The sequence below is a fragment of the Alligator sinensis genome, unplaced genomic scaffold, assembly GCF_000455745.1.
Source record: "Alligator sinensis unplaced genomic scaffold, ASM45574v1 scaffold810_1, whole genome shotgun sequence".
Classification (NCBI taxonomy): Eukaryota; Metazoa; Chordata; order Crocodylia; family Alligatoridae; genus Alligator; species Alligator sinensis.
Genome location: NW_005842691.1, coordinates 4,600 through 16,239, shown reverse-complemented (window position 1 = coordinate 16,239; position 11,640 = coordinate 4,600). Strand labels below are relative to the sequence as shown.

Below are 11,640 nucleotides of genomic sequence, written 5' to 3'. Positions count from 1 at the left end.
GTGTGGTGGGAAAAGAAAATTAATGGTATCATGCACCATCCACTGAAATATCCATTTACAATAAATTAGTAAAATTTGTGAACTATGAGGCTAATTTTCAGAAGCACCGAGAAGCAATATTTACTGACTTCAAAGAAAACTGTGGGAGCTCTGCCTCTGAAAAACCAGGTCTTAATCTCCTATCTATGGAAAAGAATTTATGAAGACTTGATAACAATCAGATGTGTTTATGCTTTTATGATATTCTAAACTGAATTTCCAACAAAGGTCCAATACAGTGGCATTATAAAACTTAGCACCAAGAGAAACCAAATAGTCTGATTACAGTATTATCTTGCATACTACATGCCCCCAGCTAAGACACTCACCCTGTTTTTAGAAGACAGTATACAGGAAAAAGAGATTTGTTTAGACTTGTGGCCAAGAGCTGAATGCATGCAGCAGCTCACTCAGCTCAATGGCTGTTTCAGGTAACAGTGGCACCAGCTTTTGGCTGCTCAGCCAAATATTCAGACATCACTGCTCCTACAGGATGCATCTGGTAAATAGCGGTAAGACTTTTTACATAGTTTTGGCTGAAGTTTAATATTTCCAACCTGGGATGGATCTGGCCACACTATCAATAAATAGAATAGTTGCTGCTCAGCCAAAAAGTATTGCCAATTCAGCAGCAGCTGCGAGAAAGTTAAAACTGGACTCCACCCCTGCTGCTTGTTGGCCCTGAAAAAAGCAGCATCTATTTTGACAGCTGTTATAAACACAGCATCTCCATGCTTCTATTCCAGTGAAGAAAATCAGTTTTCCTACTTAAGACATGCACCCCAATTTTGGAGGGATCATTTTGGGGAAAAAAGGTGTGGTGGTATTCAAGCAAATATGGTAAGACACTGAAAGTAATCTTCAATTTTTAACCACCAAGCAGGACCAAGCTGACTATTATCATGGCACCATGCAGGGACACCTGGAGAATTACTTAAATTTTGAAACACCGTTGCATCTCTCTTTATGCCACCTCACAGATGATCTGTTCCATCCCAAACAACTATGTTGTTGATGACATTCTGGACAGATCAAACTCAGGTTGAAAATATTAAATTTCAACCAAAACCCTAGAAACAAGTCCCATGATTGTTAACAGCATGCATCCTATAGGAACAGCAACATCTGAAATGCCAATCTAAATTTCTTCAAGCCAGTAACATTTGGCTGGTTTGTTTACAACTTTTCCAAAAGGTGGAGAAAGGGGGATTGTTCTGCATTCTTACAGATTTTAAATCTTCCCAGCTGTTTTGTTCTTACCTTCCTGCTCTCAAAATCATCATTACTGCTTAGATCTAGAAAAGATTTTCTTTGATATTATTCACTGCCACTCTTGTTTAATAGTTTAGTAAAAAGCACTCTCTCCCACTACTGGTTGTATGTGTTCCTTCACTCTTGCACCAAGCTTTACTGGGTTTGAGACAAAGGAGAAAAAAAGAATGAAACTTCTCAAGTTTTACTATTAGCAATAGCCTACCTGGGCTGGTAGTTTAAGCTCCTTTCTTCCTTTTAAAATAAAACCCCCCCTCAAAAACCTAGATAACCTAAGTAAGCCATAATGACCTACTAATGTATCAACACAGTCCTTCCCTGATTTTTCCTTTGGAAGATTTTGGTGCTACCGCTGCACTTCCTTTAATATTCAACTCATATGACCAACTGCTCAAAACTAAGTATTCAGTACCAAACCAAAATCTTGAGGTCAATACTACTTCCCTTTGAAGGGAAGGAAGAATATTAATAAAAAAAGATTCCAGTGGCTGTATAAATAGAAACAAGAGATGAAAAAAGCCTAATACTCCATGTAAACTCCTCTGAAAGTGTCAAATTTTTGTGAAACTGTAATAAAACCAAAGAAGCACTTGCTATGTTATAGACAATATACAATGTGTAACAGAACCCTGCAGCACAGCGAACTTATGCCATAGGCAAGGGAAAGAAGTTACGCATAAACTGGCTTAAGTGATCGAAAATTGGTTTAAACCTGTACCAGAACCGAAGTTCAAGTGTACATAAACCACTTTCAAAATGGTCAAAACCAGTTTAAGATGAACCTGGCTGGATATAGTATCAGACTTAAGTGATTTAGGTCAAACTGGTTTATGGAAATCCTGTCCCGGGCCCCTTCCTGGCTGAAGTTAACTCACCGTCTCCCACCAGTCCAGGGTGCCGTGCAGCCCTGGGCTGTGCCATCTGCTCCAGTGGAGCAGGGACTGCCTTTGCCCCTCTGCTCCTTGACCTGCTTCCTGCCTGTGTCTATCAGCCCATAGGGGAGGGGGAGGGGAGGGGGACAGAGGAATGGACCCCCAGACCCTCTAGCCAGGGTCTAAACACCATGTGAGGGGAGGAAAAGCCTCTGCGGTGGGGGCTTTTCGACCCTCGGCAGCCCTTCCCCCTCCCCCTTCCAAGCTGCTGATTGGTTCAGTGGTTGCCACAGGAGGGAGGGAGAAGAGGTCCTCTAGGCTGGGTGCCTGCCCCTGCAGCCCAGCAAGGGCCTCCAAGCCCAGGGCAGCCCCAGGGAGCCAAGGGGAATGTGTCCCCTCCCAAAGCCCAGAGCTTTGCCTCAGGCCCTGCGAGTCTCAGGCAGCCTCAGGGAGTGGAGGGAAATTCTTCCGCTCCTCTGCAGCTGGTTTTGCCTACGCTGCTGTGAGTCTGTGGCAAAACTAGTGCAGGGGATTTCCCTCCACACCGAGGCTGCTCAGGGCTATCCCCGAGACTTGCAGGGGCTGAGGCAAGCAGCTGTGGGGTTTGGGAGGGAAAGAACTGCTCTCAGCTCCCTGGGGCTGCCCCAGGCTGTGGGACCCTGTGCTGGGGTGGGGGGAAGCCCTTCAAGGCATGGGCTCCTTGGTGCCCCTATGCTAGGATGCATGGGCCAGCACCCAGCCAGGAGGACTCCTTTTTTCTCCCTCCCGTGGCAAGCCTGAAGTGATCAGCAGCTGGGAAGGGGGAGGTGGGAATTCCCCTCCGCTCCCCAGGGCTGCCTGGGCTGGAGGGAGCCTCCTGGGGGGGCTCCCCCAGAGTGAGCCAGCACCCAGACAGGGGGCTCTTTAACCCCCTGTTGGGGGGACACTTGGATGAGTTGGCAATAGCCAGTAGGGCTGTGCAAAACAGCTGTTTCAATTTGGTTTTGGATTCGACTGTTTTGGAGGACAGTGATTCGTTTCAGTGTTTCAGATCTCCGTCCTGTTTAATTTTGGCTGAATCTGTTTCAAATGGGCTGCAAGCTTTGCACAGCCCTACTGCCCAGGCAGGCTGGGCTTGGGGCCCCAGCAGGGAGCAGGATGGGGCTGTGGGTGGCTCGTGTGGGGGAGGGCCACTGCCCTCCATGCAGGCAAGGAGACCCCCGCGCAGATCTTTGATCCCTGTCATGCCAGGTCGTGGGGCAGAGAAGCAGCACAGAGTGGTGAGCAAGCCTGCTGGTCCCTGCCACGCGACTCGGCTCTGCAGGGAGCAGAGATCTGCATTGGGGATCTCCTCGCCACTGCTGCCCACGCTGCCCCAGATCTCTGCTCTCTGTGGACCAGCAGTGCCTTGCCCCACAACCTGGTTCTGCAGAGAGCAGAGATCCACGCTGAGGTCTTCCAAAACATTTTGGGTGCCTTGTTTCATTTTGGAGATGTTTCGGAGCTTTCCGTTTCAATTCGGATTCAGTGTTTTGGGCACCGAAATGGCTCGAAACAGCTCTAAAATGAAACGGCTGCTGAAATTTTGCACAGCTCTACTAGCCAGCAGGCTGGGAGATGTGCTCTATCACCCCCTGCCTACTGGCCTGGGTCAGTGCAGGCCTCCTCCTACCTTTCCCAATTGAATGTCAGTTCGGCTGGTTTTTGGTTCAACCTTTCCAATTTAGAGGAAGTTGCCTAGATTGAATTCATTCTGCCTCAGGCTTTTTGACTGTCTGTACTTAGTCAAAGTGTGGGATACTTAACCTTTCAAAATTATAAATACTTCAAAGGCTTCTTAAGTTAGTTCCCGGAACAACAGCAATTTCAAAATTATGAACAGGGAACTACATTAAGAATTCCACCCTCCTGGGATTTCTTGGGACCCTCAGGTGCTGAAGATCTTACACAATGCAAGGTGAGTTGACTTTCTCTGGCTTCACACAAAACTACCATATTTAAGAAATGTAGCTGTGCAGAAGCCTACAGAAATATTGGCTAAACAGGCATATAGATGCATGAGGGTTACAATTATAAATATGAGAGTTCTCCATGTTCAACTTGAATAGAAACAGTAAGTATGCCATTTTTAACTCCTCCCTTCTAATCTTTCATGTTGCCCTGGCTTCCCACTATTCTGTCTCAAACTCTATCCTTATACTAGTTAATCACTCCATCTTTCTGTTTGGGAAAAGTTAAATTAGACAATATATTTCTGAAAGTGGAGGGACTTTTAATTGCAAAGCTGTTCAGTTACCACAGCGCTTCCTGATGCACAATGTCTCTCTTGCTGAGGACATCAGTTGCTTCCACAGCGTCTTGAGAGCAACAAAATATTTACTTCTATATTAACAATTTGGAAGGCAATCAGAAATATATACAACTTTCAATACATTTGTGCACCAGCATATATTCAATGTCATGCCAATTAATGTGATATTGTGCTAGAAATATTACAATTTGCACCAGAAAACACAAAACAAAAGCAATAAGACCTATTTCAAAACCAAATTAAGGGCTTGGTAGATAAAATTTAGCTTACAAACTCAACAGTTGTTAAGGAATGCAAATAAGATTTTTTGATATTTGTGAAGGGTATACAGCTTCATTTGTTAAAATTATTAAATCACTCCTATGAAATGTATTCATTTTGTAACTTTCCAAATAAATATTTGGAACTGATGACACATGGCATTTTAAGAAACGCATTACATTTTTAGTTCAGAGAGGTGTTGTCTGACAGCAGAATCATGATACAAAATACCATACTCTTGTCTTCATTTTACATGGGTTTCCTCCTTTTTTTGGTTTGCTGCTCTGCAGCAGGAAGCAGATGCTCATATTTAAAAATTAAGGCCTAAATTTTAAAAAGTGACTAGTAATTTTGGAATTTAACCTTGCAACTGAAAAAAAATCCTTATTCATGGAAATGTTATTAAACCAAGTTGATTAAAAGGCATCTTCTGGTTCAGAAAAAGTTGCATGCACACCTTTAAATAGAGATAATGAACAAACAGAGAACAGAGATAATGAACAAACCACCTGAACAAGCAGATTAAGGCTCTGTCAAATTCTGCTTGAAACCATTCTAGCCCAAATACATTACCTTGGATAATTTACAGCACAGTTTCATAACATAGTTATATTGGACTGTCTGAGGGGAAAAATCCAATCAAGCTTTATCATAGAAATCCTACTAGCAGTAGCATTAATTAACAAGTAAATATAATTGTTCACTGTGTCTAAATACAGTAAATGAGGCAGGGAGATGGAAGAAAGATTTTTTATATGAAGAGAAGAAACCATCCAAAATGTATAGTTTCTTCCAGGCTTTTTATAAATACTACCATTTTGGATGGATTCCTTTCTTTATTTAAGAAATTATTGATCCTCCAGCTAGGTTTTGCCTTCAGTTTACTTAAAAAAATAGCTCTATTACTTGCTGAACATTCTTTTAAAAACATTTCATTATGTATTTAATGTATGAAATACTTTTGTATTTATGAGGACTCAGAAAAAACTGTTCTACAAATAATCGAAAATAAGGATTGAAATAATTTCATTAATAAAATAAACTGATCACTCCTGGTAAGGACGGCTTCAGTGAATTTCCTGCCAAAAGTACGCTTGCCAGTGGGAGACATTAGACTACTGTACAAAAAAGCAAACTAAAAACATTTAATCAGTCGGGCCAGATCTTTGATTTTGTACTATTAATGCCATCATTGTTACATATTTTCTGCAACAAACTAGCTGCAACAGTTTTAACTTATTGCAAATTTCTCATACTAAGCACATCAGTTTTACTTTTTGCAGTTTCTGCCATTTTTAAATCCAACATAGTCTTCACTCACTAAACCAATCTCTTTAAACGTGTCTGAAAAACTCATGTGGCTAAAAACAGCGAATTAAACTGTTTCGTGTTAAGGCAAAATATTTCTTGTGTGACAAGTCTTAGGTGAAAAATGACTTGGCAAGATACAATCAAGCCAGAATGCTGTCTAATGTGTTTCCATGGACCATTTGTATAAAATTCACAGTATGGAATAACATTCCTACTGAATAAAGTGGTTCTGGTAAGTCCACCTCCTAACACTGGGATGAAAATGCATTAAAGCTGCAATTTGTAATTTAAATAAGAAACATAGATGAAAAATAAATACTAGATAACAATAAAACTGATTATGCATGTATGTATGTGTGGATGCACATGTATATACCTTCCCCTCCTCAGTGTTTTGTTGACATGAATTGTGAACTTCTTCTTCTCTTACTAATTTTCCAGGCCATGAAGTCAGTCCTTTGATTTGGCCCCAGACCAAGTCGCCAACGTTAAACGTCCTCGGCCTATAATGTATCAGCTCATTTGAAGAAGGGGAATCTGGATTCCTTAGATCATCTTCACTACTGATGCTTTTAGCATCTGAAGGGCTAGGCACACACCCATTAATGCTTTTGGCATTAAAATCTCCATTATAATGGATATAGTCTTTAACTAGAGAACTTTCCAAACTATTTGAGGAACTTGGAGATTGCTCCTCCAGGACTAGGTCTTGTTTAGAAGTGTTCAGCAACTCTCCAAACCCTCTACTTTGTTGAGGCCTATTTCCATTTATGTGTGCACATCGTTCCACAGTGTTCTCCAGTCTCTCCTTAAAACTCATCATAGTTCTCTTGTAATTGTTATACCTGAAATTCTCCTCCAATATTTTATCAGTTTGACAGTTTCGCTGTGGCAACAGTATCTGATGCTGCTCACCTTGTAATAATGGCAGTGTGGAAATGTTATTGGGCCTTTCATGAGAAGGACTGCTGTGGATATGAGCTGAATGATCTAAAAATTCATCACACTTCCATCTATTTATCTCACCTCCAGGGCTTTGCTCCCCTTCCCACTGTTTTTTGGGTGTGTTGCAAGTTGTTGCTTTGTAATACTCAAATACAGCCCCTTCAGTTAAATTTTTACTATGTTCTGAATTCTTCAGTATTCTCGTTCCTCTAGTGTTTCTTATCCTACCTTCATGATCAGAAACGCTAATGTTTCTTCCATGGATAACTGCACTGACAGCACTAGAAAGGTTTAATGGGTCACCAATTGAGGCTGTGAAGGCACTCATGGCACTCAGAGCTGGAATGGGACTCATTTGTGTTGTACTGCTAACTGCGGTGGTGATTACTACTTGCATTCCTTTGCTTGCAGCATCAACAACTGCTTTGTAGATAGCATCCACCGAAGTATCACCCTGAGCAGCTACGTTGAGGTTATCCTTTGCTTGTTGTCCTAGAGGTGGTTCAGTTCTTTGCTGCAGATCACAAGACGTTTCTTGAAAAGGAGGAAGTGTAGTGTTGGAAGTCTCAGGAATTGGTGTCATCCCCATTTGAGTGATCATTCGCTTGTTTAGGAGGGCAGCATCTTCCTGCATTCTCACCTTAAAAACATAAGAACAAAATATATAAAAAATGATGGGGTTTTTGATGCTTCATTGCAGAAGATATATTTCATTTCATTCAGGAACTATCTTGGCAACCACAATGACTATTTGTTTACACATAAATGATAGTAACTTTGCCTTAGTTATACACTAATGAAAAGGATTCAGACTGACTGAAAAAAAAAATCAGAAAATAAGAAGGTAACTCAAAACATAAAGCATTAAATGCACACAAGACTAGCTTTCATGCTGTTTCTTATTTCAAGAAACAGACCTTTGAATCAACACATAGTACTTTAGATGACTACTTTCAGAATGATCTTGTTCCTGTGGCTCAATTTCCACTTCCCCTCTTAAAACCCTTTCACTGGTTTCCTTTCTTTTTCTGTTTGAAGTCCAAGATCCTTACGCTCACTTTCAGTGTCCTAAGCAACTACTTGCACACTTCTGCTTTTGTACTCAGATTTATTTCCTTGTATTCCCCTTAGTCTATTTACCTATAAGCTTCATAAACCCTCTTTGTCTCCACACATCCTTTACTATGCATTTCTTTTGTTGCAGACTACTATATTTTGCCTGGAATTCCTTCTTATTCCTCGTATGCAAGTTGCTACCTTTCCCTTCTTATATTCTTCCTTTGGTAAGTCTCCCTACTTTAATACCTCAATAATCATATCTACAATACTTTGCTTTGAGGCTCTAATTCCATGCATCGTCTATGTCATGGCAGAATGTATAGCAAGTTAGATTTTGAGGAATTCTGTCTTTTATATTTGCAATCTGTCACATACACAGCAAACTATGATAATACACAATATTAATTCTAGTGCAGTCTATGGAGACAAGAACACTTACCTAGTGAAGACAAAATATGTGCAATGGTTTCTTTAAATATTTATATGATTTAGGACTCAAAAGAGAACACACAAAGATATGGCCAATATAATGCACATGTTTAAAATACGTTAAGTGCCTATAGATAGAGGACAACAATTTTGCATGGAAACATCTAATTGTCCAGACTGACAAAATGATGTACTTTTGTTTTTCCTTCTTAAAGGATAAAAGCTTTCCTGGCACTATAACATGCATTTCTGCAGCCTTCATGTTCTGAGGTTTGCAGCACTATAATACTAATTTTTGTACTTAACTTAGTTGAAAATTTCCCTGTCCTTCTGTCAGGTTAACACTTGAACTCACATTTATCCAATTGGTTTTTTGAGGGGGGGAAGGGGAGGGACATAAATGTAACAGGGGGCCTGATTTGTAAAATGCCAATACATTAGGGTAACAAGCTGCAAAGAGATTGTTTTTGGATTTTTTTTTTAACATCTGTTCCCACCTTCCCTGCCCCCAACAAAAAAAAAGCAGAATGTGGAGAACACAATTTTACTTACTGAGAATTTTTACATACACTTAGTAGCAATTTCATTTTGCTTTCTACCTGAAAATTCTGAAACAGACATGCCATGGGGTTTGGGTTGCTAGCTGGTCCAGGAATTGGGGGCTGCCCTTGAAATCCCTGGATATTCTGATACCCTTGGAGAAGCTGCTGTTGCTGCTGATTTGAAGGAAACATCTGATTGTTGTTTAACAGTGACTGGAGATGAGTCAGTTGATGGTTATTCAGAGTAGTGTTTATTGATGACATGTCACCTGCAAATCCAAACACATGGAAATATAAGTCAGCAGAGTTTTCAAGAAGTAATGACAGCTTCCTTGAGGCATGTTTTAAATGAATGGTAAGCAACTGTTGAAACTTTCTGTGTAACAAAACTTCTGCCTGAAATCTGTTCCTCAAGGGACATGTCTCCTACTACTTAATTTCTTCACTTCTTCAACACATTCCTTTTACTTGTAATATCTACGTGGACTCTTTGTAAAGGATTCTGACATGACTATTTTTTTCCTCAGGAGTGATACAGTCACATACAGCAGAATAAGCTTTAGCAGTTTGGTTTCTTAGAATTTTATTCTTAGTTTTTATAGAGCAACTGCTTTATACCGTACCAGAAAGGAGAACACTTCCAATAACCACGATGCTACAGTTGGACTTGGATGTACAGGGTTTCTTGAATGCAAAAATATGCAAACTATCTCTATTAGTTGTCCCTTTCCTAGACTCAGATGATACAAAAATCTAGTAAAAAGCAAAAATAGTCTTAGAAAATCTGAATTATCTATCACATAAGGTCACTATATAAATTTAATAGAAAATAACAAAATCACAATTGAGAATATAAACACTTTACTAAACCTGACCCCATTAAATTACTACTAATAAAATACCCTAAATAAAAGACTAGTAAAGTTGATCTAGTTTGATTTTTTTGAGTTAACTGGACATTCTACATGTGGAATGATAATCAATAAAGATATTATTTCAGACAGAAAATTAATCCTAATTTAATAACAATTAAATTAAATGTCTATTGTAGGTTCACAAAAAATAGGGCTAAGTTCACAGCAACAATTTTGTAACTTAAGCAACTAAATTACAATACTTTTCAGCTCTATGGCATTACTTTATTACTTCTACTGGTATACTGATTGTCCAAACATACAACACCACAAAATCTATCAACATTCTGGGTAAATTGGTCAAGGGAATAAAGGCAGAGGAGAACAGCTAAGTTTTATAATTTTTTTATTCTGTAGGTGCTCGTTAAGTGTGATACTCTTGTTTTCTAAGCTATAAGCAGAACTGAAAAACACTGAAGTATGACTACATAAACATACTGTAAAGGGCTAGAAGGGAAACCTACTTTACTGAACTTGTGCAAGGATTTTCCTGGAGTGCTTTATGTACTACTTTATAGGAGGTGTGCTATAGTTTTGACATATTTTTGATGCAGATGGAAAAATGCACTTGGCCATTTTTCATCTATTGCACAGCTACTCATACAAACCCTGTGATGCCACATACATTTGGAATAAAATACTGCATCCCAAACACGCACCTGCACTTTTTTTTTTTACTTGAAAAAGAACAGGAAACCAATTGTCTGACTGAATTTTAATGTGTGAAGTAGCTTTAGGTGGCATCAGAATTAGGGAATGGAAGATAAAATTATGTCCCCAAACATTTGCTGATTAAAAAAAAAAAAAACTACTTAAAATTTCGTGCAAAACTATTTGTTTTTCTCTATAAATGTTAAACAAGCTATGACATACAAAAAACTTTTAGAAATAGTATGATGAAATGGAATCTTTAAAAATAGAAACTAGAATCAGAAACTCCCCCCGAACCAGTTTTCTTTCTTTTTTTTTAAATCTGTGAAAAAATTTAACTTACCAAGTAGACCTGTCCCCAGTAGAGGGTTAAGTAGCTGTGGCACCACAGAGTTACTGTTGAGTTTAGCTGGACCAGATGCATTCCCAGCATTATTAGATATGTTCAGCAATGTTTCTGCCATTGACACCACTGCTGTCCCACCAAGTGTTGAGACAGACAGTGCTGCCACTGCTGATGATGTAGTGGTTGTGGTAGTGGTTGCCTGGGAGGAGGTTGCTATGGAAACCTCTGGATGATTAGCTGTGTTGCCCGATGCAGAGTTCAGGACACCTCCCACCAGCTGGGGATTCAAGGCCATTAATCCTGAGGCCCCAGTGACAGCTGGGAGGAGCAGGGGGTTGGAAGTAGTATCAGTACCTGAAAAGCTTGGCATAGGGTTCCCCAGGGGGTTGGTTAAAAGGGTCTCAGCTCTGTTGCTGTCTGACTGATTGCTTGGCAAATGGTCTGGTGGGGCTGTCATCTGTACTACTGAGGGTAAAGTGTTATTTTGCTGTTGTTGCAACAAATCTGAGATGGTCAAATTGAAAGATGGTAGGGGAAGCATGGCAGCTGCTTGGGCTTGGTTCTGAAGCAGGGCTGCTAGAAGCTGAAAATGAACAGGTTGTAATACCTGTCCATCCATGTCACTGGAGAGAAACGCTAAAGCAGCATTTACATTCGGGTTGAGAAAACCTAAAGGGTTGAGGTTGACCTCAGACTTGCCTTCTCCTGC

The 11,640-nt window shown here is 40.2% G+C and overlaps 1 protein-coding gene across 1 annotated transcript in view; it reads right to left on the bottom strand.

The window, feature by feature from the left end:
- Positions 1–11,640, bottom strand: part of MBD5 (methyl-CpG binding domain protein 5) — a gene marked incomplete at its 5' end in the record, with an annotated part of 36,562 nt that overhangs the window by 24,463 nt on the left and 459 nt on the right. Inside the window, 3 exon segments of the mRNA XM_025215972.1 lie at positions 6,422–7,630; positions 9,078–9,289; positions 10,929–11,640. The exon segment at positions 10,929–11,640 is cut by the window's right edge and continues 30 nt beyond it. Of these exon segments, the coding sequence (XP_025071757.1) occupies positions 6,422–7,630; positions 9,078–9,289; positions 10,929–11,640 (2,133 nt within the window).